The 25,730-nt window shown below is 45.4% G+C and overlaps 3 protein-coding genes across 10 annotated transcripts in view; 2 read left to right on the top strand and 1 right to left on the bottom strand.

Annotated features, from left to right (window-relative positions):
- Nucleotides 1-758: 758 nt before the first annotated feature.
- LOC143154387 (brefeldin A-inhibited guanine nucleotide-exchange protein 3) lies at nt 759-16,604 on the bottom strand. Of its 3 annotated transcripts, none has more exons than XM_076326525.1 (22): nt 16,404-16,604; nt 16,002-16,135; nt 14,842-14,976; nt 14,606-14,771; nt 14,217-14,346; nt 13,880-14,164; nt 13,248-13,481; nt 12,949-13,176; nt 12,051-12,421; nt 11,791-11,975; nt 11,548-11,710; nt 11,164-11,472; nt 10,859-11,081; nt 10,607-10,780; nt 10,125-10,533; nt 9,820-10,032; nt 8,682-9,552; nt 8,448-8,580; nt 6,677-6,905; nt 3,421-3,647; nt 1,112-2,621; nt 759-1,012 (listed from the first exon to the last, which is right to left on the bottom strand). In XM_076326525.1, exons 1-22 carry the CDS (start codon nt 16,486-16,488, stop codon nt 869-871), a joined length of 6,558 nt encoding a protein of 2,185 aa, XP_076182640.1. In that variant the 5' UTR covers nt 16,489-16,604; the 3' UTR covers nt 759-868. The 3 variants fall into 3 exon arrangements, with proteins under 3 accessions (XP_076182640.1, XP_076182641.1, XP_076182642.1); XM_076326526.1 differs by having other exon boundaries at nt 11,791-11,963; XM_076326527.1 differs by having other exon boundaries at nt 13,880-14,149.
- Nucleotides 16,605-17,292: 688 nt separating this feature from the next.
- LOC143154233 (C-mannosyltransferase dpy-19) lies at nt 17,293-20,558 on the top strand. The gene is made up of 9 exons (XM_076326162.1): nt 17,293-17,383; nt 17,468-17,580; nt 17,663-17,800; nt 17,878-17,946; nt 18,340-18,675; nt 18,758-19,580; nt 19,661-19,823; nt 19,897-20,025; nt 20,099-20,558. Exons 1-9 carry the CDS (start codon nt 17,293-17,295, stop codon nt 20,316-20,318), a joined length of 2,082 nt encoding a protein of 693 aa, XP_076182277.1. The 3' UTR covers nt 20,319-20,558.
- An 832-nt stretch (nt 20,559-21,390) lies between these two features.
- LOC143154388 (uncharacterized) overlaps nt 21,391-25,730 on the top strand; it is a 35,811-nt gene continuing 31,471 nt past the window's right edge. For 2 of the 6 annotated variants that reach the window (XM_076326531.1, XM_076326533.1), the window contains exons 1-2: nt 21,391-21,611; nt 21,886-21,994. The gene's annotated coding sequence lies outside the window, so the exon portion shown is untranslated. Of the gene's footprint in view, nt 21,612-21,885; nt 21,995-22,639; nt 23,416-23,524; nt 23,680-25,730 lie in introns of those variants that run through there. The other 4 variants (XM_076326530.1, XM_076326532.1, XM_076326535.1 and 1 more) reach the window with 4 other exon arrangements.

Raw genomic sequence — 25,730 nt, 5'->3', positions numbered from 1 at the left:
GTGCAGAGTGGATCGTAAATAAAATCCTTGTCTCTCCGTGTCGACGCGTCTGGGCGCGCGGTGAACTAGAGACAGGCTGAAAACGGGACATCGTTTCTTTCGCTCGTGGTGAATCCAGGATGAGCTATTGTCGGTCATGTGCACGGCACTTCCGGCCGCTTTGGGCGAACTTAGGATTCTTCGACTCCTTCGCGAAACACGGAGTCGACGTTCAGCTTCGTTGGAAACGGTGACGTTTAAAATAGTCGTTGATCACCCTTCTTCGTTCGTCGACACGAACAACTCGTTAACTTGCCCTTCTTCGAGAACACAACTTCGTGAACTTGTCCTTCTTCGTGAACATGGATTCGTAAACTTGCCCTTCTTCGTTGACGCGACTTCGTGAACGTAAACACGGATCCTTCCGTCGTTTTCTTCTCTCTTAGGAACGAAGATTTGGTTAGAAGCTCTTAACGTAGATGAGATTTTTAAAAATCGTTCTCTTGAAAAAGACCCGAATGAAAATATTTACTTCCGAAACACGACAATCATTGTCTTCGGGTGTTTCTTATCTAAAGATTGACTCCGATCATCGGTCTAACGATGCTTTTTCTTCGTACAGTATGGAGGATTCCTCCGGTATCTATTGACTGAAACTGTTCGTAGTGTGTTTAACGTACGAAAGCGTACTTTGAGTGAAGATGCGGATGTTCTGTACACAGTCTAGGATGTTCGTGGAGTAGACACCACCGTTGGAGCTGAAAATTCTTCAAATTTTAATCGGAACGTGTTCGCTCCAGTGTCCGACGTTTTAGTTTCGTCGGTGGGCAAAGCGATCTCGGGACAAGTCGTGAAAATACATCTGTTCCCAAATGTATCGCAATTGTTCCTAATTGCTCGTCAATCCGTAGAGCACCGCAATTCGGTGGAAAAGGGCGGATAGTCGATGCTTGAGGATCTGATCCATCGCGTGTCTCGTGAGGACTCGCACGCCGCTCACGAAAACCGGAAGCAACGGGGTCAGTTGAGCGTCCTGCGAACAAATTTTCGTTTTCGCGTTAACGATAAACGGTAGGTTAATCGAAACATTGAATCGTATGTTCTCGATTCCTCGAGAATAATCGCAACTCACCGGTAAAGCCAGAGTCCAATCCAACACGGTGCTGAGAGTCTCGGCCCAAGCCTTTCTCCGTGCCTCGCTGTCCTTGTGAATGTTACATTTCTTCTGGAACACGATCTCCCGCGGTGGAATTTTCTGGTTCTCGACAGTGGACTCCTCTGCCTCGTCTTTCAAGAACGGATTGGTTCTGAAGCCCCTCTTGCTGCGTTCGTAGTAGCGCAACAGTTCGTCGATGTTGTCCAAAAACTTGGAGGAGCCTGTGTCCTCCTTCTTCTCGATCTTCAAGGACGAACTGGACACGGCCGTTCCCCGTGTTCTCCTCAGCTCCATCACCGATGCGCACCTCAATCTTGCCGAATCGAATCGCGTGGACTTATCCGCGTCCTCCGCTTCGCCGGACACGGTGAACTTCCAAGAGTTCTTGCGGGACAACAAGCAGGCGTCGCTTTTCCTTCTCTCTGGTTTCGGTTTCCGATACGCGGAGACCTCGTCGAACGTCAGACCAACATTGGCTGCCTTTGTCTCCAACACCGATGTCCCGAAAGAGTCCGCGGACTCGGTCCTGCGTAGCGAGCCCAGTTTGTAGTACAGGTTGTCCCGATTGTTGATCAGCTGCGACGGTGCTGGAGTCGTGGAACTGTACTTGCCGTCGATGTATCCTTCGCTGGAAGTGCCACCCGAGCGATCAGGGTAAACGATTTTCTCCGTGACGGAGCCTAACCTGGAAACTGGTCTAGAATTGTCCGTCTCCGGTTCAGACTGGGGACCAGAGTCAGTAGAGTACTCCACCGCCAGGTCGGACAATCTGAAGGGTCTAGGATCGTCGTCGAGCTCCGGTCCGAGTTCCTCCAATCCGCTCTCGTCGTCCAAGTTAGGGTTGTAGGCTTCGATGTCCTCCGGTTCTTCCTGGTCCATCTGACCTTCCGATTCCTCCGTTGACGACTCAGCCATGACAGGTGTGGCTCTGTCGTTGATCGGTTCCTTTTTTATGATCTCTGGATAGTCGTCCGGCTGGGCCACCAATAGAAATATCTTCCTCTCCGAGAAACTGTCCACTCTGGTGTGTTTTCCATCCTCGTCCAAGACCACCTCCACGTAGCTCTCGCATAGTTCGTCGAACGTGTTGCGCAGCTGTCTCAGGTACTTGGACAGCTTTTTGAGATTCGAGGTCTTGAGACACTCCTTATCGTCGGGATTCGGGGTCAGTATCGACTTGACGGTCTCCAGGGTCACCTCGGTGTTATCCATTTCGCGCAGACACAACTCGAACAGTGTGATTATCTTCACTGTCCAGGCTGCACCTGCCTGGCGATAGAGGTTCGCTGGCTGGCGAAGGTTGGCTACCTTTTGGACCAAGAATTTCAGACCTGGACGACTGTCGAATTTCAAAGCAGCTGCGTACGAGAGATCCAATGCCGAGAAGAATGTATCCACGTGGCGAGTGTTCAGGTACGAGAGACAGCCGTGTACAATTGGTTTTGGTGACGCTGATGACGTCGAGTGCGGTATCACGTGAGATAAGCTAGAATTCGAACGAGATTCCAGCGTCAGCCAGGTTGGAAAGTTCCTGATTTAAAACCGATTTAAAAATTGTACGGTTTTACTTTTTAGAAACTAAAGGTAACTTTGAGAACTTTGGATGCAACTCGTAGAAATTGTTCTATTATCTAGAATACACTTTGAATCGGTACACTGGCACCGGAAATAATCAAGCTGGTTCGGTTAAAACGTGATTCCACTGAAGTAACACTGCGTTCAATATCGTCCGTTTTTCATACGTGAATTAAAATTGTCCCACAACCTTGGCGTCGTATGGAAAAATGGTCACTCGATGCCACTTGCACGATCTCGTCAGTGTTTGTACAATAGTACGCGACGAAACCAATTTCACAAGCAGCTTCGGTAGCCTGGGTCGTGTCTTTGAGAACAATAGCGGCAGGTGCACATTTAGTAATGGCTTCGAGTAATGGAAGAAGAAGAAGAAGAAGAAGAAGAAGAAAGTCAAGATGATGGAGAAGTTGGCAGAATAAAATTTTGAATATTTACCAAAGGAGATGACCCCGATTGTAAGATAATTAGATCACCGGTGATATCTGTTGGTCGATACTTGAAACTTAACTGAATCCAACGGTAAGAAACATTTTTATGTTCACGCTTGATCATTTTTAAATAAAATAGAGCGTTTTTACTTACTAAAATTGCGTCGCTCGTGTATCTCTTCGGGATGAAAACCAGATGCGATACGTTTTCGAAATGTTGTCTCGGTGAAATCACGCTGTTACGCGAATCACCGTGCAATATTCTCAAAAAGGGGTACGTACCTGGGAAAAGAGGAATCGGCGCCCTGCAAAAGGACACTGGCGATGCAATGGAGGAGCATCTGATGAACCAGAAGACCGACCACCAGCGCCCTGAGCTGAACTCTAACGATATAGAGATCCGGATTGAGAGTAGAGCCAACCGAAGGTGGATAGAGGAGAAACACGTAGGACCTGTCGTCGGATGTTCTCGATGTGTCTTCGTTGCGTTGTTCCTCGAGGAGGAACACCTGAAGGGACGAGCAGAAAAACGTCAATTCTTCGTGGATCGAGTACGACGTTTCACCGCACGATTCTTCGTAGATCCTCGAAGTATATGCACTTCATCTTCGTGCACCAGATACCCGGTTAATTTTATGGATCCTCGGTTCGAGAAACTACAGAAGCGATCGTGCGTGACGTCTGGAGCCTGTTGCAATGATATATCGTGATGTTGTGACTAAGGATGACGGTCCGTTCGTAAATAATCGTAAAAGTAATCGACGGTGGTTCTAGCTCGACCTAATGTGATTAATTTCGTTAATTCGCTCGGTCGGTAAAATACGTGTGCATTCTACGAAAGCTGCAGCTTCTAGAATAGGTGTCGTATATCTCATCACGTACATATTATGTGACAGTGAAATTCTAGCCATGGACTCAAGCCATGGATTTTAATGGTGATACGCAAGACCGTGCCAAGTTAAGTTTAAATGATATCTCGGCCAACGACGGGGTCCTTCTATGCTCCGAATAATTATTTCTCGAGGTACGCTAATACTATTAACTAATTTTCAGCCAATGGGTCTACGCTACTCGATTGAGAGATTCGATAGAACAGGTTTAGAGAACGCTTCGAAAATTTGCAAATCCGTGAGTCGTGTCGTTCGACATATGTACTATATGTGTATTCAGACGACCGAAGGATTCCACGGACGAGGATGAATTCTACGAAAAAAAAAGGACCTCGTCGAGGAGGTTCTGCAGCCTGACCTGTGCCTTCTACCAGCGAGTGCAAACATCTAAACGAGGTGATCGGTTTACCAATCGTTTCGTCTCGGCGTCGACAGGCTTACTTCGATTCCTCCCCGTCCTCATTCGTTCCCGTCGCGGCAGCCGATCAAAAGGTATGGGGGGTGCAATACAAGAACCAATCAGCAGATAATAAAAGCATCTGTATTTGACACAGTGTGCATCGAGCGGTACAAAAATACAGATTTAAAGGAGACACGAGTGTGTCGACAATGCGCAATCTCGTACAAAGATTATTGTCGTCATTTCTTTTTCTTTTTCTTTGTTTCTTTTTACTTGGAACACTCGGACAGTCATCTAGTCGCAACGCTGCACAGCGGCATAGAATTCGAGTAATCGTTTAGGCCGATCGGGTAGTCTTGGAATCGCAACTTTGTTCGAAAAACTTGGATTCTACGCCACTGTATGCCATCAGCCATACAGATGCAAGCTCAAACACACGCAAAGCGCACGATTCAAGAGGCACGCTGTAGCAAAGGAAAGAAATATAGAGAATCGGAGAAATCTAGATCGTCTACGATCACAATTTGCGAGAGCGAGGATCTTTCCCGGAGAGAACGATCTCCGAAAGGCAGAAAGCGGTTGCAAGTCGATTGAGTCGCGAAGAACGTGGATCGATAGCAGGCCTGTCGACGACGACCACGTCGCGAGAGTCTTTCATCTCTCGGTAGATCGCGACAGATCAACGTGGATCTCGTTTTCTTTACCAATTCGTTTCTTTCTTTTTTTTTTCAGATTCGTGTCGGTACAAGAAGAATCGATGCGGTACATTTCGTTCGTCTGTTTGCTTTTTTTTCCTATCGTTTCGTTAAAAATTTTTGTTTCTTTTTTTTTTTTTTTCGTTTAGTTTTGTTTTTTAAAATCCATGACGTGAGTTACCGTGGGCGGCTAGAGCCAATGGGGGCCCGTGTTCGACGTAGTGTTAGTGTAATCGGGGGGTGTCGTGTGCTGCCTACAACCGACGGAGTAGGAGGTAGTGTGCTGGTCGAGCAGTGTCGTCTCAATGGTCATCGAATCCTGGAAAGGTGTCGTCGGCAGTGACGCCGCATTCTGCCTCTTGATGGCAGACAATACCTCGCGCAGCTGGCTCACCTGAGAGCAAGTCAGGTCAGGAGGGCACCACGTGTGTCTCTCTCACGGACAATTGCCGATATAGTTACTTCTATATATGTACACACAACACGCTCTCGCACTCATTCCCATTGACAACCGAGCAAAGTTACTTGGAAGTTACGGATTCTACGGAAAACATTAACCCCTTCGCCTACAATATCGCGCGAGACTCGTGGCTAGGAAATCGAGCCAAACGCAACAACTACCGGCGAGTCTTGTTCGCGCAGCTACGTACAAATCTATCTTCTTCGAAATATCGGAAAGAAACTCTTGCGTGATCTCTCGAGAAAGAAAATTCAACGTTCACGAGGACGGTGAGCGTTGCGACCGAGCTTGCTGTCGCTTACGACACGCGTCAGCGAAAGTCAAATCGTAGGGCAAGGGGTTAATCTCCCTCGCGTACGGTCTCAATTGATTCCGTGAAAGTGACGCAACAAAATTTTGACACGTTCAAAATTGGGATCGAGAACAAACAATCGAACGATCAATTGATCCCGTACAAGGGCGACAAGGGCGACGTTCGGTCTTCCAAGATATTTTCGACCCAAGAGTGTACAGAGTGGAGAACACCGTTAATAATGGAACCAAAGTTCGTAACTTTTACGACTGTTGACACCCAGAATCGTATTACAAACACCGAGTGGGAAAAGCAATTAGGCTCGAAAATACAAGCCACCGAAATGTTTCGCGTAATTCGCTGTGTACCGATGCCCAAAAATAAATATAAAATCGTCCACAGCCTCTTCGTGGACAACGGGGTCTTTGCGTTTCCTTTTCCAGCAGGTATCAAAATCACAAATTTCTCATCCATTTCCAAGGATGTTCCCATCTGGTTATCCGACTAGTGCCACGTATAGAAATCGCTGCACACTCTTGGCTCTAAAATACCCTAGAAGGCCGAACACCGTGGTTCCGATGCAAGTTAGGGAACACATCGATTGAAAGGATCGGTCTCTGGTTCGCGCTGTCCACTGATCACCGAAAGTCAGTACAGTCGAACGGATACGCTCAGCCGGAGAGCTCGTGGAGGCGGATGTGAAGGCACAAATAAGCACAACGAACGTCAAACAGCCAGAAGTGAAATATTTCCTTCCAGATAGAGAGGTTCGGACTTAGAAGGAAGAATGAGGCAACCTACCTGGGCGGCGAGCTGTCGTAGTCGTTCCGACTCCTCGAGAGTTGCATCCCGTCGCGCGGCAACCTTGACCTGAGCAACGTCGCCGTAAAAGGATTCCGATCTCGGTGAGAAAGCCATGGTCAGCTGGTGCAACTCCTGGAGAGAATTCGAACAGGCGCGGTAACAGGCGACGCCGCAGACCTCCCATTGTTCTGGGGTGAGTAGCGGACCGCTGCTCACGAGAACGTGCCTATGGAAAACGAGATTTCCCTTTTTTCATCGAACAGTCTTTCGAGTGTTCGACGAGGACGTCTCTGTTCCCTCCGTCCGTTCGAGCGGTCCAGTTTAGGGACCGAACGACACTTGGACGCGATCGGATTCTTCGGATCGGTGCTCGTTCGAAAGTACTTTTTCGCTCGGATCGGGCGCCAGACGAACGAATCGAAGTCCGGGTCGAGAGAAGCGGATTGCTACCAAGAGTGGGTGACTCTAGGATTTCAGATCAGGATCCCGTTCGTCATTCACTGCCAGGCTAGCTATCTGCCCGCGAACCTGTCCCGTTTTTAAACTTCGCGCACGCCTGTACATCGATACCTCGCGACCGACCCCGGCCGGGATTGAATTACACAGCTCGACGTACGCCGTGCATTAATACGGAGAAAACGCGCGAATGGATACAGCCGGGCCAGAGATAGAGAAAGACGAACGCCCGAGACGGTCCCTCTACCGTGTGTGTGCCGCACACACCGCTCGGTGTGTGCGTGTGTTGTTGGCACGACGCTCCGGGGGTGTCGAGTGTCGGTGGCTACCTTATCCCACCGGACAGCCTGTCAAGCTTCGTTATCATCTTACACGCACGCTACGCCCGTAACGACGATATATCTAACCTCCGTCGATGTACATTCCATCGAACCTCCGCGTTATGATTCACCCTTTCTCTCTTCTGATCGTTCTACACCCATCTCGCGAGACTAGCGCCGTCTCTTTTGGCCTGGCTCTTTGGATTTCGATTGCCAGCGAATCGAACAACGACCAATTGTCTTTCGGATTTGCGGATCTACCACCGTTTCCATTAGATCTCGAACAGTTTCCTTTCCGTTTTGGGAACTCGATCTCCTTTCACCTGGCTGCTTGCATACAGATTAGTACCGACTCTTGTAACGACTAATCTTTGCAGATCTACCTTGCACCGTTTTGTCTATCTTAGGAACTTGGTTTCTTTCGGCTCGGTTGTTTGGATTTCAATCGGTAGCGACGGATCTACCTTTCTTTCTATCAGACGTCATAGTTTCGTTTCTGTTCGAGGAATATAGTCTCCGTTGGCTCCATTGTTTGGATTTGAACCGATAGCGACTTGGAGAACGACGAATTTCACTTCGTTCCTATTTTAGGAACACGGTCTCCTTTGGCCCGGCAGTTCGGATCATTCATTCGATCGGTATCGACGAATCGTCTTTGAAACTTGCGAATCTACCTTCGTTCTTGTTACAACCCGCACTGTTTCGTTTCCGTTTTGGGAGCACAGTTCGATTCGAGTCAGGTTTGAAAACGCGAATTCTCGAGCCGGTATCGAAGCAACGACGGAGTGCCTTCTTTGCTAACCGGTGATCTTAATTCGATACCGAGTCATTGACTCAGCCCCTGATGGGCTTCGACACGGTTAAGGGGAGTCTTTAATTGGTGGCCGACTAGATTGGAGAGGAATCGAGTTGTAGGTGCTCGATTGGAAAGTTTCGTCGATTTGGAGTAACTTGTTGGCGATTTGACGTTCAATGGGAGAACAACGGCTTACCTGATACAAGCGCAACCTAAACGAGCTATGCTCTCCGTGGGCTGAACGACGCATTCCGCCATCACCAGTAACAGTTGTTTCAACATCAGCGTCGTGGCCGATAGATAGGCATCGTTCCGGACTACCTCGGGACCTAAAAACCATCGAACAAATCCCAGTTACTTCCATTTGGAAATTTGTCCGCGGCGTGGTCGAAAAGTCGATCGTATTAAAAGTAATTAACGGTTCCGTCACCTTGCAGATGAGTCAAGTAATCGACGACCAGATCCGTCGTGAGACCGCAACACTGTTTGAAGTTGGGTGCAAAGTTGTCCCAACCCCTGAAGATTTTCGATGTCTTTCTCAGCCAATTCTGCACCATCGGAAGCAACAAATGATTAACGCAGTAGAGCCCGAACGCTGCTCCAGGAACGTTCAACGTGTCCCGTAGGAGATGGAACAGAGTTTCCAGAGTATGCGGCTGATAACGTTTGGGACATATCATGGTAGCGCTAGCCAGGCCGTCGATTAAGATGTACCACACCCTCAGAATGCCACTGGGCTTATCCATGCTCTGCAGAGTGGTGACCGTGTGAACGTTGTCCATCAGGACGTCGTGGGGTCGTTCGGACATGTTCTCTTGTATCGTTTCGGCGTGCTTGTCGAACCTAATCAGCTCCGCGTTCGGTATCGTGGGATCGACGTATTGGGGTATCGTCGAAACCTGGATTCTCTGAGCCGAATGGAAGATGGGACAAGCCGGCATACCGTACATGGACGCCAGGATGTCGCTGCAGCTCAGTAGATACTTGAGACTCTCCACGCAGAGCTTCATTCGCTTGGACTCTGCGATATCGACCTGGTCCTGTTCGTCCTGGTGTCCCTCGGTGTCACCCATACCCCGTACGTGCCTCAGAAGGCAGACGATGCAATCTAGCGCTGCATTGGCGAAGACCAATGTATTGTCCGTCGATAGGAAGACTCTGAAGACCTCCAACAGGGGCGCCGATTCAACACTGTCTGAATTACCGACCGAGGCTACGCGTAACGCGCTAAACAGAGGTCGCCAGCCTGAACGAATCTCCGTACAGTTGGTTTCGACGAACTCGCAGATGCAACTGACGATCTGGCAGGGACACATTTATCACGTTCTCAGGTGAACGAAGAATTTAAAGGACGAATACGCGCGCGATAGCTAACTCGGCGAGAATAAGTTCCAAATTTGAAATTTGCTGTTTCATATGTTTTAGTAATTCATGGTTTTTAACAATTTCCAGTGTCCATTTTGTAGATCGAAATAACAGGCCAAAAAAATTGAAGAAGTCATGTATTAATTTTGAAGACAAGTTCCAAATTTGTTCGCTAATTACGTTGACGAAGCAAAACGACCTACTTGGTCCTGCACATCGCTGTCGCAGAGTTCTAGGCACAAGAGGTTCTCGAAAGGCTTGAAGAGAGCTTCGTTGAAATGGAAATGGGGCAACTCGACTTGTTCGTTCAGTAACGCTGCCATCGAGTCGTGAATGCATTGAACTGCCTTCTTGGAGATGCTGCGGTCCCTGTGGCAGGCTGCTTTCATGAAGTGCGGGCCCAGGATGCTCCAAACCTGGGACACGATTTTTCCAATTAGCCTCCTCGGTGTTCCCACCGCGAAACAACCGTCGATACCGTTCAACTGCAACGTCTCAAAGATCTCACCCTCATTATGTGAATCAGAGGTCTTCCACTCTTTACGCATTTCAGCATGACCTCCCCCAATCGAGCCAAGAGCAGCACGTTCATTTCGTTTTCTCTGGGTTTGCTCTTCCTCCACCAGAATCGTTTGTTGTCTTTGAAACCGTCGGTAGTCTTGAACAGTTGAGCCTTGCTGGCCTTGCAAAGGGCTGTTAGGAATAAGCACAGAGCTCGTAGGTTCAGCTTCAACGCAGCGTTCTCGAACAGTCTGTCGACTTGTTGCGAGAAAACGCAGACTATCTTCGCCGCGTAATCCGCGGGCAGGATACCGTTGAACTGACTGTCCGCGTTCGATTCTTGGATAATCTCTGGAATGGTGTCCGAACTGGGATTCTGCGCGTAGGGACTCGACAGAAAGCTGTAGACATCGACGCTGCAACGACGAAGCTTCGATAAATAGGAAACATCGTCGAAATGCCAAAAACTCGTTGCAAGTGACACCTTACCAGGTCTCCTCTTCGTCAACGATGTTAAAATTAAGTCTCAGTTTATCCTGACTTCCCTTGGGATCTCCATTCGAGGCATCCTTCTTCTCTTTCTTTTGCTGGGTTTTGGGTAACAATGGATTCTGGTTTCTTCCGAAAAAATCGTGTTCCAGTTTGCTCACGTACAAACAGCACCTTTTTTTAAGTATACGGTTAAAAATGAGAGACACCGCTGCAGAATCTATAACCTCGACTAAACGATACTTCTCTTACGTGAAAACGTGGGGCCAGCAGTCGCTACCGTGGCTACCGAGCTCTAAACCTTTGCCCAGGAGCACATCCATGCTCAGTGCGTGCGAAGTGTGAATGTTGGTTGCTCTGTTTTGCAGTTTCAAACGCAGAACGTCTTTCGTTCGAGTGATTCTCGATATAGATTGTTCCGTGCAAGCAGCTTTAGCCAGGAGGGCGAAGATGGTACCGCAGCGATTCTGCAGACCTGAATAAGAAAAAGAGAGAAAACAGTTACGAGTCACTGTACACCATAGAAAGATTTCGATACGTTGAGAGATTTCGTTAACCGAGTATATTGCTCAGGATCGCAGCTTTGTGCAGACCCTCCAGAGACAGAACAACGGTATCCCTGATACCCCTCCTGCCCCCGTCCCTGCTCAGGATGCCTTTATTGTTCTCTTCCTTCGGAGGATTCAGTCCTATCGTCAGAACGGTCATCATACTTCCCCAGCAACAAGTCAGTACTCTCCTGGAGAGCTTCGCGCCTGCTTCCGCTTCCGGTGTCGGTTCACTGCGAGACAATTGGGCTTTCTCCAGCCTTATGTAGTCGGACAAGAGCTGTCCGCCTCTCTGGCTACCAGGAATCCCATCGATGTCTAGCGAAAAGAGAACACAGATATCGATCTTTGGAATCTCGGAGCCTTTCTTACATTACGAACACGCTTATTCACCGGTGAGGACATTTATCAAAGCACTGTTCTCCGTGTAGCGAGGATTGTAGCCACATTTCTCCAGCAGATTGCTAGCCAACACTTGTTGATAGAGTTCGGACAGCCAGGTCGCGGATAAATAAACCAGGACTCCGGATCCGTGCACCTCCTCCACGAATTGTTCCTGAAACATTCGACAAGATTCGTTAAAATCGACAAAAGTCGTTGGTACGGAAACAAACGAGGATTCCGAAGACAATGTACCTCACTGATGGGGACCTGACGGCTGTCCTCGTGATAGTAATTGATTCTGATCAATTTCAAGTTGAGTAGCAACGCTGCATAGGTAGCTAAATAGATCCCATCGGCGTTCATGATCGTGATCAACGCGCAAGAATCTGTACTGATGTCCGTCTGCTCCTGGATCTTCTGCTGAGCTGTGAAGACACCTGAACATGTAGCACACGTTCCCTTGCTTTAGTAAACAAAACTATTTCAGTGCTGCTTGGGTACTACTCCTCTACCTTGACAATACTCCGAGGCAAAGTTCTGCAACGCCTCGTCGACTTCTATGTTGCTCCTGAGGCTCAACACCATGGGGATTACATCGCTCTTCAGAGTCCTGACGAACTTCCTAGCGTTGTGCCTCTCCAGATCCACGTTACATTCGTCGGCCATCTGACGACCCACGTGAAGATACTTTGGAAGTTTCTCCAATCGTAGCCTCTCTCTTTCGTCTTCCACCGCGTATTCGTTGTCCTCCAAGCTGTTCTCCTCTTGGACATCGTCAGATTCGTTCTGAGGACCCTCGGTGTCCGTCGAATCGCCACCTTCCGAGGGTCCATGGCCCGAGGAGTCCGAATCGGAACCTATTCCCATCAGCTCCAATTGCTCTCTAAAATTGAAATCATTTGCAAAGAGTCCTGTGTATAATAGTCGGTGAATCTAAATCTAGCGAGTTCTTTCGTCGAGAGGACTACACGCTATAGAAACCAGTATTTTCTGTGTCAGTACCTTCGAAGATCCTACAAAGAAGCTAAACGTTTCTAACCGAGTGAAGCGAATTAGTGAACTTTTTTAATTTGTAAGGAAAGTTGCACCAACGGAAATAGACAAAGTTGTAACATTTTCAGGAATCATACTATGGAATTGAAAGTAAATTTCTGTAAGAAATCAGTTGGAACCAGTCGTTTCGATCGGTTGGTAAATTTAGCGTTAATCCACCCACTCGAATAGAAAAGTTTCGAATCGAATACTTTGAAACAGCTTTAAAATCAGAACTGTCGTCTCGTCAGATTTTCTCGTTAACTTTCCGACATTTTCCTATACGTTTGACCTACTCCCTTCGAGAAAGCAATTACTCGTATCCCCGAAGCGACCCTGACAACTCGTATACGTGCAGAAATGCTCGTTAAAGTTCACCTGTAAGTTTTTGGCAGCCGTGCCATGCTCTGATAAGTAAGAGGACCCCGGTAGTCGCAGGATTCGAGATCCTCGTAAAAACCATTGATCGTGCAGGTGTAAGTATGATTAATGGCTTTTCCTTCGCAGAGTTCCTGAAGTGCAGAGAGCATGGCGACCACGCACGAAACACTCGCGTGTAGTATACTCAAGTCACCGGTGGTCGATTCCTCGATGGAATCCATTGCTCTGTTTTAAAAAACAATAGTCACGTTCGTTCCTAAAATCCGAAAGATTTACCGTCAAAAACAATCGCTTACAGCCTCATCAATGCCATGTCGCTTTGAATATGACTGCATTTGTCCTCCTCCACCAACAACGGGCCTGTAAAGTCGACCATCCGACTAGGACTGCGCAGAAGCTCCTTCAGAGCCTTCAGAGATTCTAAACGTTGCTGAGGAGGTGGATAGAGCAACATTCTGTGGAACACGGACTCCAGAACTGGTCGAAGAGGTCCCACGCAGCCTACTAATCGCACCAGTTCCGTTCCGATACTGTAAACGTCAAAAGTTTAGTCGACGGGAAATTTAATCTTTCTATTGTATCTCTCATCGTATCTGTCTCGAAGTAATACCAACGAATTAGCGAAATTTCCCCGGTGAAAACGACACGGCCACGTTCGGATTACTTTTCAATTACACCAATTCATCGAGAAAACTACCAAGAATGCCATAAACAGACTTTGAGAACCTCTGACTCGTACTAACAGTTGCTAAAAACTTCCCAATTTCGTGTGTACTCTGAATTGCAAGTGGTCCGGGTTTGTACTCCCGTGGTGAAAAGTTCGCCAATCCATCGATAAAACTTTCGAAAGGTCTCCGTTCGATCCATCCGAGGTGAAATCGTTTCTCATAAGCGGGAGATGGTACAGTCCCTCGTTCGTAGAACGTGCCTGTAGACGGTCTTCGCCTGATGGCTGTCGAAGCTGAGAGACGTGGCCAAGTATCCCGATCCCCTTCCAATCTCTGTCTCCTTTCCCTCCCTGGAGGTGAAGGTCTTGTCTACCCTCGGTGTACCCAGAAAAGCGATCAACGCTGGACAGAACTTCTGCCAGAGGAAGGTGGTGAAGTGTGCGTTCGTGTGGATCTTCTGCGGCAGAGACGAGATCAAAGTGTGGAGACACTCGAGCAAAAACACCACGGTGTTGCCGTTTCTACCGTTGCTGGAACAGGATTTCCTACAGTTGGACAGTGTAGACGTTCTACCCGATGAGTTTCGTTCCCTCTTACTTTTGAGCCTCGTCCAGTTTGCTGCAGATGTACTGAAGTATCGGTAGAGCCTCGTTGAAACAAGAGACACCTCTTTCCCAAACGTTCTTGTTCTTCTTGGCGTTCTCGTCCATTTCTTGACACTCCTCGTCTATCGAAACAAACATCGTTCGGGGAGCGTTCACGGTTTAATTACCATTTCGCGAGGAGAAGTTACAAGTTGTACGGTAGCTGGACCAACGATCACGGAACGATCGTTTCCGTATCAGCCGTCGCACGAACGCGAAACGTATCGATCGAACTATTGTCGGGCACCGCGATCGAATTACCTATAAGACGTCTTGCCGCGTTTCGTGCCAGTGAACAGTCGCATTGACGAATTTCGATCGGATTGTATCTGTTTACGTTACCTAAGAAGAGACAGAAGGATCGTAGCGTCTGACTGGTCGCAGCCTGAGCAGCGGTTCTCACGGCCTGGTTCCCGTTCTCGAAAGCCTCGCAGCAGGTAGTGAGGATGGCGATTATTAACCGGCCGTTCATCGTCCAATACGACGAACAAGCGACTTGCAACAGAACCTGAGAAGAGTTAGGAACACGGATTACGTCTCTTAAACTAGAACGAGTTCGAGACGAGTTCGAGACTCACTTTTAACATATCCGTTTGCGTGTCGTCCGACTGAGACAGTATGGAGCTCATCGCGTGCAACATTTGCGCGGGCAACCAAAGCGAATCGTCCTCTGGCTCGTACGGAGATTGAAATCTGTCGTCCCTCAACATTCTCTGAATTTAGAACGTGCACGTTACCACTCTGAATCGATATTGTTCGAAGAAAATTGGAATTTACCGAACAGTTAACGCGTACCTTCAAACACGTATGGAGCGTTTGAGTCGTTACAAAGATTGAAAAAAATACGAATACGAAAACCCTCCCTTTTCGATCGTAAACGATTATTATTTACGACAGTACTCGATAAGAATGCTCGACAAATTTAAAACACGTTATTGGAAGCCTACTGGAAATACGCAATCAAATATTGTTCGTACAAGATGAAGCTTTGACACATTTTAGGTGCCGTGGTAATTTTTTAATAATAATTTTCCATTCTCGTGATAAAAATAATATAGCTAAAATTTAACCACCTATATCTGAAATACTTTACAGATGCTCCAGAATAACCAAACGCTAAGCATTTTTAACCTAAAGTTCTATGAACTTAACAGCGGTAAGGTTTTTACCATTTGTCCTCGAATCGCTTAAATGTTTCACTTCTTAGCAATCTTTAACGTTTGAGTAAAAAAACTGTCCCAGCTGTTTTCAATTCTGATTGTGTTCGTACACTTGGACACAAGTTTCATAAAACTATTCTTCGCGTTGTAAAATATTAATTATACTTGTTCGTATGGATCGATTTCGTCGAACTACGACTTAAAACTTTCTCTCTTTTCTTTCTTGAAATACATGAAAAGATCGATCGTCTGCAGTATTGCTGGTGCACCGAAATAGTTTTGCTGAATTTCGTCCACAGTCGTAACGTACTATCGGTTTTATTTACAAAGTTCACGTAGACAGGAATTTTGGTAACGAAGTAATTATTGCAGGAAGAAGAAAAAAGGTTTCGTAGTTAAAATTTTTGGTTCAACGAAGGTAAGAATGAAAAAGTCCGATGGACACGTCGAGCACCGTTTCGAGCGGTGTGTCGATATCGTTGGCGTTATCGCCGAGTTCTTTCCCGCGGGCGGATGTGTCCTTTACGCGTACACGATACGAACAGAGAAGGAAGTGAAATATTTGTTTCGTTACGAACGTGTAATCCCGAGAGGCCAAACGCGACGAATTTGCTCCTCTTGGTTTCCAGTGCTAGCTGAAAGGTGTGTAGACATTTCGCCCGTAGCTCGTGGGGTGGATCGCGTAGCAACCCTTGCTGCTTGTCCAGGAAGTCTGCACAGAGAGAGTACCCAATCGATCGAATCAAACTTTCCAATTAACGATTCAAAAGTGTACACATCGAATGGAAAAAGAACTACGAGAAATGTAATCCGGAGTGAATTTCGCTTTCCAACGCGATCAATTATTTAACGAGGCAGCGAGGAGCAAGGGTATAGGAAATATCGGCTAGGTTGGTGACGTAGAAAAATCTGTCGGTCCTTTCCGGTGACCGGAGCACGAACGATATTCGGTTACGAACCGTCGAACGAGATCGACTCACCGTACGCTTCCTGTGCCGATTTCCGTAGATTTTGTAACTTGGCATTGCTCGATTCTCGGACGATCTGCAGCAGGAGATCCTCCATGTCACGGTGGACTAACACGCGACTGATCGATAGCGGGAGTGCCAATGCACACTTGGCTATACGCGCGCATCCAGGGCCGTAGGAACAGCTTTTCTCGTTGAAAATTCATTTCCGTCCTCGAGAATTGAACACTCCTCGGAATCTTGCCGATTCGGCCTACGGAGCTATGTACAAAGAATAGAATGTATCGTCCAATGTCACTTCTACTCGAACAACTCGATCCAGTCGCTTTCGAGGAATTTACTCTAAATTTTAATTCAAATGTAAATAACGTAAACGGGATAGTTTTCGTCCGAAAAAAATGCGTCGGATCATCGATACGAGTAACAAACGTCTCTACGGTCGAAAAAAATTCTCCCGTATTGTGCGCTAAATTTTTCAAAGTTATCAAACGTGTGTCGTTTAATACTCTATCGCGTGAATTTACGTACACGTTCTAACTGTTCAACGCGACACGGTTTTTACTCGTTCGTTGCGTCATACGTCACTTTTTTCTGTCAGAATTCTTACTTTCCTCGGGTGGAAATTTTTACCAGTTACGAGCGCAAAGTTCTCTCACGTAAATTAATGTATTTCGTACCGTACAAACGTTCCGTACTCGTGAACGTATTTTCTCTATTCGTTTCGTTGCTTGCGTAACAGATCAACGTTACAATTCGAATTCTCCGCATGTTGACCATAATATAAATAGGAATGGAAGAAAAAATGATTTTTTACAGCTGATAAGTATTTTGAAATAGCGTGAAACGTGGCGCGTAGAGTTTTTCACACGGTCACATGACCCAATCTAATCGTTTTCCAAAGATGGCGGCGGAAAGTGACAGGAAACGTAGAGGAGGAGACAAAGCACAGCGTAGGAGCGTCAATTTGTATAAATTCGCTGTGAATTTCATTGGTACAAGTCTCTCCGCAACGAAAGAAGCTGGAATTCGTGATATTCTCACCGACGTGCCGTGAAACTATCGTTTTTTTGTGACAGGTTTGGCTTTTGGGTTTTTCCATCGGTGGCACGTCTCCACACTTTTTGAAAATGACCGGCATTTCTCGTATCTGTCCGAAATCGAGAGGGAAATGTCCTTTCGCACGGAAATGGTACGAGTTCCGATCGAATTTAAAAGATCGATGAAATTCTCATAAAGGCGCCCAGGTATGATTTCTTTTGTTTTCGCTTCAGGGAATGTATTACTCGTACTACAAGACGATCGCGGAATCAAAAACATTCATGGAGGGGTTGAATAAAATCAGCCACGATAACATTTCGGAATATGGAAATATTATCAATGCGGGTAGAAAATATAGCTTGTTACCAGAGGTATCGTACTCCAGTTGGTACATTTTCATTAGTCGGTTTAACAAAACTTTGAGAGAATAAGAATTAATGGTTTACAGTTGGCAGCTGGATGGCTTTATCATTGTGCTAAAAGTTTGGGAATCATATCGATAGACCAGTGTTGGGAAGTGAGACTCATTTTTATTAGATTTGTATACGTTAAAAGTATTTAATCCCTTGAACGCGTCGGATTTATAGTTTACCAATCCGTGTAAATACTCGACAAGTAATCGAGAATTAAAGGAAGCCCTTCTTCGAACTTATTTCTAATCGTTATAACGTAGCGAAAAACTGTACAATAATAGTGCCAAGAATATTAAAGACTATCGTTTTTAATAAGTACTAAAAATATAGTTTACATTCGTCGTTCAAGGGATTAGACGCAAAGTCCCAAGATTTAGAGAATCGACACCTATATAAGAATATCTTGAAACAAAAATTTATTCGCATTGTCCGTAACAATTGAAAAAAAAGTAAACGGATCCTCCTGTGCGGTGTAACTAGAAAGAAATCTCTTTTAGATAGAAAGGGGAGATGATGTGCCACCTGTGATCACCTGCGAAGGCCTAGGTGTTCCTATTTATTTTTACTTAGAGATTGTTTGGTTTTCTACTATATTGACGGTAGTTATACTGTTCGATTACTCTGTATACCTGGGTAACAGCATAAGCTGTGGAATCATTGCTGTGCTGCTGTTCTTTTACAATCACAAGGAATGCACACGCGTCCAGTGGACCCCACCCCTACGGGAAAGTTTTGCGTATCCTGTAATACTTTCTCAGATGTACATGCTGACTATGATTCTTAGAGAAGGTACTCAACAAAACGTAGGAAAAGTATCGAAAGAATTATTTTTGGTACGTCGAAACATTTGATAAAGCGGTTTGGCATAAATGAAAAACCTTCCTAATAAAATAACGTGTAACTTTATTTTTTCAGAAAATGGGTGCATCGACGGTAATCAGTCTATTCTGCTGGCAGTTTTCTCATTTTGTTTTTACCACTCAAATCATTGCACTACTTATACTAAAGTGGATGAGAATAATCTCTTGCGATCTTTATAGATGCATTTGTTTAATTCACGGTTGGTGCATTATAATAGTAATGGGCCTGACAAGCGACACACCTCTATTTTACTCCCTGTACTTATGCCTTATGTTCACTAGCACTATTTTAAGCGTACTGGTCAAACACGTACTACCTATGGATACAAAACTGCAAACAGGTCTCGAAATTGTACTCGTACTTGTCTGCACAAAATTATTGAAATCGTTACAATCGTTCGTATCCGAAGACGATGCACACGTGTTCAATTTACTTAAAGCGAAACTGACCGGTTACAAAGACTTTCACACCATGCTGTACACATGCTCGGCCGAGTTTGATTTCTTGCAGTATAGAAGTTACGAGGCAATTATAAAGACCCTACTCTTGCCGTCTGCCATACTCGCTGGGATGCTGGCGCTCTATTTCTGGTACAGAAATTACAAAGTTAAAGGGTACCCCAAATGCATAGATGCAGATCTAGCCTACAACAGCTTACAGACCGGTGCTTTCGTTATAATGGCAGTATTCATTATGAGACTAAAACTGTTCATGAACCCCCATCTTTGTATAATAGCTGGCACAGTTTGCGCGAGCAGATATTTGGAGAAACTTGGTTTAAAGAATAACATGATGAGAACTGCCGTTACTCTTCTATTAATATCCGCTATGTCTTACCATGGTTTAGAGAGACTCAGGGAAGAACGAAGTATCATAGGTAATGATACCGTTATCGTGAGCTTTATGTTTCCAAATACCAGTGCTCGCATCATTCGGTCCGTTCTCTTTATCTTACAGGCGAATACAGTAATATCGAGCAAGAAGAACTGTTCGACTGGATAAAAAATAATACTCCTGAACACGCAGTATTTGCCGGAAAGATGTCTTTAATGGCAAATTTAATGCTCTCCACGGGAAGACCCGTGATTAACAACCCTTATTACGAGAGTAAGGAAATGAGGTACATTGACCGGAATTCTGACGTCGCTACGTTTATTATTTTGATATTTATCAACGGTTGTTCCATGTTTCAGAGATCGAACGATGAAAGTGTACGAAATTTTCAGCAGAAAAGACGTCGCGTCCGTGTACTTCACCTTAAGGAATATGCGCGTCGGTTACGTCATATTGGAAGAATCGACGTGTCTCGGTTTCGCAATTGTGTAATTGAACTGTTCCAAAAGTTGACAGAATTAATACGAAAGTTCTTTAACTTGTACAACAATTCTATTTCAGACCGGTAGGGTGCCAGATGATCAATCTATGGGACGTCGTTGATAACGGAACTGCAAAGGCCGCAGGGAGACCACCCCTTTGCCCGATTCTCTTTGTAGGAAACACTTTCCCTTTTAAAAGAGCTTTTGTAAATAGTCGTTACGTCGTTCTGCAGCTCGATTATTCTCATTACCTTGAAGTAAAACCAAAGACTCCCGTGTCTCTGCATTATCAATCATGAGAGTGCTCGTACAAAAGCGACCGTTCGCACGACAAATCGAAAGTACCTCACGAGACTGAAGAAGATATTTTTTCTCGAAAGTGAGAGAGAGAGTGAGAGTGAGATACAGTTTTGAATGATACATATATATGTATATATATATATATATTTTTTTTAATCACCAATGCGGAGGGAGAGGGGGTGAGCCAAAGCAGAATTGTTAACAGACTAGGCGTAAAATAAAGTGTTAGGTTCTACTTGTATGGTACGTTTTCATACATCCCTGCACTCCGGTTCCTATTTTTTATAAAATAGGAATTGAATCGCTACACCTAAATTTTGACACCATAACCTTATTGCCGCATCTTCATGGTGAAATCTGCTAATCGGAATTATTCGCGACGAAGGAATGGAATTTATCGTACATAGTTTTCTAAACGGATATTTTATAGCGGTGTCGCACGATCTGAAATACCGACCTTGTAGAATATCAATGGTTTTGGAGCGACCTCTTCGCCGAAAAACGATGATTCCGGGAACTATGTTCAATCGAACTACCAAAGTCGGAAAAAGTAGTAAACGTAGAAACTTCGTTTTTGTATATCGTTTGTGGTACTATCGAATACGATAGTATTTGTAGAGTATCGATGGTTTTAGAGCGACCTCTTCGCCGAAGAACGATGATTCCGGGAACTATGTTCAATCGAACTACCGAAGTCGGAAAAGGTAGTAAACGTAAAAACTTCGTTTCTGTGTATCATTTGGGGTACTATCGAATCTATCGAACTTGCTATATATTATAGCAATATATTACACTGGTTCGCATAGCTTCGTATAATAACAAACGGACTTGAAACATTTTAATACCACAAATCTAAGAATAATTGCGAATTTACGGCTAATCTAACGGTTTCTCAAAATTTTTCATGTTCGATGTACTCTCAGACTCCAAATCGTAATACTTTATAGTAGTCGTATAGTTATAAAATCAAGATATTTGCATTGCTTGAATTATTCATGAATCTCAGGATGTATCGAGGTCTAATGTTCGAGATATGAAAAAGCAGACACGTAAAAGAAATCGCACCAGAGAAGCGTAATAATAATGAATCGTTGAAAAATGAAACGTTTCTCGGGTATCTTTGCTCTTTCTTACGGACAAGATTAACTTTTCTTTCAGAAATGCAGTTCAGCGGTTGAGTTTTCCCCCACCCGTTGCCCAATTCGCTACCTAACAACTTACAGGAAGGGGTCGTCATTCGTTCCGTGAAAGTTAGCACGATAAGACGTCTTATAAAATTAATGATCAACGAGGTACGTAGCCTTCATTTTTTGACTCGTTCTCTGTCGGTGTCTCGATCCAATACGAACGTACTTTCGTTACAACGAATACAACGATTGATAAATTTTCATTATAAATCGATATTACTATTAATTAATATTTTATTACAAATTCAATCGACATTGAAAAATTTGACCAGTTTTGGGTTTTTTCACTCGACGCTATGCCTCTTGCGATACATTTCGCGTTTAATTACTGCTCAATGGTAAGCACTTACTTTAAATATGTATTTTACATTTGTTACAGTTTCCGATTAAAGATAAAGAAAGAATAAATAAAGATTAATCGTCGCTCGGTATTACGGTCGCTGTACGATCGAAGAGGAGTATCGTGCGATGCTTCGCGAGCGAGAAATGTAAGTATCTTCGTACTTTGTTCTACGCGCGTTTAGAAACAAATATACAGTTTCAAATTTGACAAAAATTATCAGAATCAGTTACAAATACAATCTCCTCTTTCTACGTACTCTTTGCGGTGTTCGTACTACCGGTAAAAGTCACCATAAAATTCTTCTTTCGAGGCACCGTTTGAAATCGTCGTTACTCGTTTCTCAATGGCTTCCACGTTTCTGAAACGGAATTCCTAGTTATCTTCAACTTCGAGAAGAGAAAGAAGTTAACGGAGGAGGCGGTGGCACCGTGATGGATCGGTGGACCGAAAGAAACGCAAGAAAATTTTGTCAGGGATAATTTTTTCCACGTAGTTTCGATTCTGGCGGTTATTCCGAAGGTTTATCGTCCTCGGAATCGATAAGGTTGGGAATGGCAGGAAACCCGTAACGAAAGGTGTAGATACTTTGAATTCGTGCCGCCGGTAGCGTTGCGATCTTATTTCACTCCGGAGCGATAATGTCGGTCGTGTAACTAAAATGGTAAGGGGGCTTTCGAGCCCCCCGAGTCGCGTACAGAAAGTTCCATTGAATGTCCGGTCTATCCTATAGCAGCTCGTCTGCGATAGCACCTTCACTTCGGCGTGCAACGGGCAGTACAGTTGGAGCCCCGGCTTCGCTATACTACGTTGTGCCGCTGACCCAAATGAATCCTATGGCCAGTCAGTCCCGGTCCGGGCTTCTTCGCGGCAATATTGCTCGCTCGATCGCAGCCGGCGCCGTTTCAACGCGGTTCTTCTCTCGGTTGGACGATTAATTTGATCACCGTTGGAAACTCACCTTTATCGATCGTTTTGGTCGATCGTTCGCGAGTGTCCACGGTCCGTCGACGATCCGGTACCTCGTACCACCGATTAATCGGAACACCGCGCACGGTGCCCATATTGCAACGGGAAACGGAGGCCCAGTGAAATTCAACGCGCTCCCTAAACAGTGAAAGTTTCGTATCGATCGGACGGCGAGAACGTTCGTGCCGATTTTACCGAAGGAAATGGTCCACGGTGCGATCTAGAGCGTCTCCGTGGAGGAAGAGTTTCTTCGGTCGATTTTGGCGGGAATTGATTTCGTATCGAGCAACCGTGTCGGTCCAGTGTCGATTCGAGATCCAGTGACGGTAACCGGGAATATTTGCCAGTGAATTCGGTGGTGCGATCGCCCGGTGAAACCGAGAGGGGGGAATCGATCTCGAGGCTGATTCGCGGGTCCCTCGAACCGGAAAGGAGGAGGCCAAGGATGCCAGAGACGGAAGCAAAAACATAGAAATCGCCTCGCCGACCACTGCGAGGATCCGATCGATCGGTATATCGCGCGTGTTCCCAGACTCCCGGACAGCGATGCGGTTGCATTCCGCGGCAACGATCCTTCCGCATAATCACTGACGCTCTGCAGTGAGTATCCGATATCGATCTCTTACCTCGCCCGGTACCGCCCGCCCGGTTCTCTTACTACGGAATTTATCTTTACTCGTTTCTTACATCTCTTCCTCGTTAACCGTAGGAAACGATCGCCGGAATATCAAGGACGTCTCCGCCTCCGCCACCGCCTCCGCCTCCGCCTCGCGTCCTTGCCTCGGCTTACGGAACGGTGCATTAATTCGCTCAATGAGCAGAACAATGTAAATGCAGTCCTCGATCGGATCCACCGTGCCCACGGTATACCGTAATTTCGAAATTGCGCTCGTTCCGCCGCGGAATTCTAATTTCGTCTCGTTCCGGAATACCGATTTGTCGACCGTTCGTGCAACCATTGAACTACTTGCCCCGATACGATTCTTTCTTTCTTTTTTCTTTTTCTTCATCGACTCGCGTTCGATCGGACGTTATTGTTGACATTCGACGATCTCGGTTCAACTGTCGCGAATCACTCGCGACCCGTAACGAAGTTTCTCTTCGACGCGTACGGAATTATTCAACACCGGGATTACCAACGAGGTCAATTTCATCTGTTTGGAGTTTTTTTCTCGATCGATCGATCGCTGCCGTTACTTCTCCTTCGCAATGTTCCTGATCAATTATCGTCCGGTTCTCTATTCGGATAATCGTTATCGACGATGGAGGATCAATCGTATCGGTAAATTGATTCGCCCTTTTCCCTTCTAATTTCGAAGGTACGTTCACGGTCCGATATAAATAGGTACACGTTCACCGTATCGTACCCCTGCTGGATTCTTTCTTTCGACTGTGCTCGATCTCGGTAGCGAGCGTAAAATCATCGTAAACACTCCGCGGAGCAAAAGGGTTCAAGAAATCGAAGACGCGTATTAAATTATTAACGCGTACGTAATCTTTGATCGCTGAGTAACCGAACGAGACACCTTGTACGTTGAATCAGTTGCCGATAACTTTGTTACACTTGTCGTCGAGTGGAACTATCATGTAAAAATGAAACTAGTGTTCGATCGTTCGTTACGGTACACTGTGAACGTTTGGTGAAAAAGTAATCCTACCGAAATAATTATGAAGATTTTACCATTTTCGCGGAAGTAAATATTTCCGATAGAAATGGATATCCGTTCGAAGATACAACTACGCTTTCTCAAACGAGAAATCAATTTTTCTCGTATCGAATGTACGTTAAAATACTTGCGAGCGATAGTGTACGCGCAAACATTTGACGTTGACTCGATGCTCGCGTTGGCAATTTTGAAGTGTCAATATTTTTGAAAATTTGTTCGCGAAGAGAACAAACGGATCTACGTTCGAACGAAAATACGAAACAATGGGTTTCAATAATTTTTAATTCGTCCTGCTGTTAAAAAAAGACTACGTGGCAGGAACTATGCACTATTGTGCAGTCGCCTCGCCCCTAGTACCGTCTAGCCGCAACGGCGCGCTTCGATGCAGGGTCAACTTGAATTTATTTATCGATGTGCACCGTCGGAGAGAAGGAAATAGTACACTTTGTATTATTTCATATTTTCCGGTACCATTGAAGGAAAAATAAATGTCAATACGTTGACTGTATTGTGCGCAATAACGGATCATTTATCAGTGGAATACGAGGTGCGAAGAAAAATTTTGAGTCCCACCCAACGTTTTAAAATACGAAATTTGAAAAAAGAAACACAAGGCAGACATTTTCGTTCAATCTTTTCGTTTCCATGATAATAGAAATACGAATTAAAGCTTCGAAATGACACAACGTCTGTTAGATTTGGGGTTTTTGGATACACAAGGCTTGCGTTCGTCGCTTGTACGATAATTTGCCATTGATTGCACACGTGCAAGTATAAACGCACCAAAGATCTGTCACGATACACGTGTATCGACAATGTAGAAATCGAAACACATTCATTACGATTCGTATTTAATTATTCAATTGAAAAGTTCCAGAAATTAGTGTTATCTACATTTCCCTCTAATTGTAATAACAAAGACAAGAATATAGCTGTCCTCTCGAACAATGGAAGTACGTATAGCGAACGAAACCGTTATTGCAGTGGATGCAACATTCTTTGGGACAGTGGTATATAAAATAGGCCACACTGTGTCCCGTACAGACTTTGCTTACTTTAACGAAGACTTACGACATTTACCAAATACGAACTAATTTTACCCTAATAATTCTCCAAATAAGTATCACTTATGTACAACGACGCGTCTCCAAGAAGTGTGCGTTTAATTTCCAACGGTCCATTTCTAAGCGTCGCATCTACCGTGGTAATTAAACACACGTTGAAAGTTTCAAAAAATGAAAAACTATT

Source organism: Ptiloglossa arizonensis, chromosome 14, assembly GCF_051014685.1.
Source record: "Ptiloglossa arizonensis isolate GNS036 chromosome 14, iyPtiAriz1_principal, whole genome shotgun sequence".
In the NCBI taxonomy this organism is placed as follows: Eukaryota; Metazoa; Arthropoda; class Insecta; order Hymenoptera; family Colletidae; genus Ptiloglossa; species Ptiloglossa arizonensis.
The sequence above is the reverse complement of the archived record's forward strand: the minus strand, read 5'-3'. Positions and strand labels throughout refer to the sequence as shown.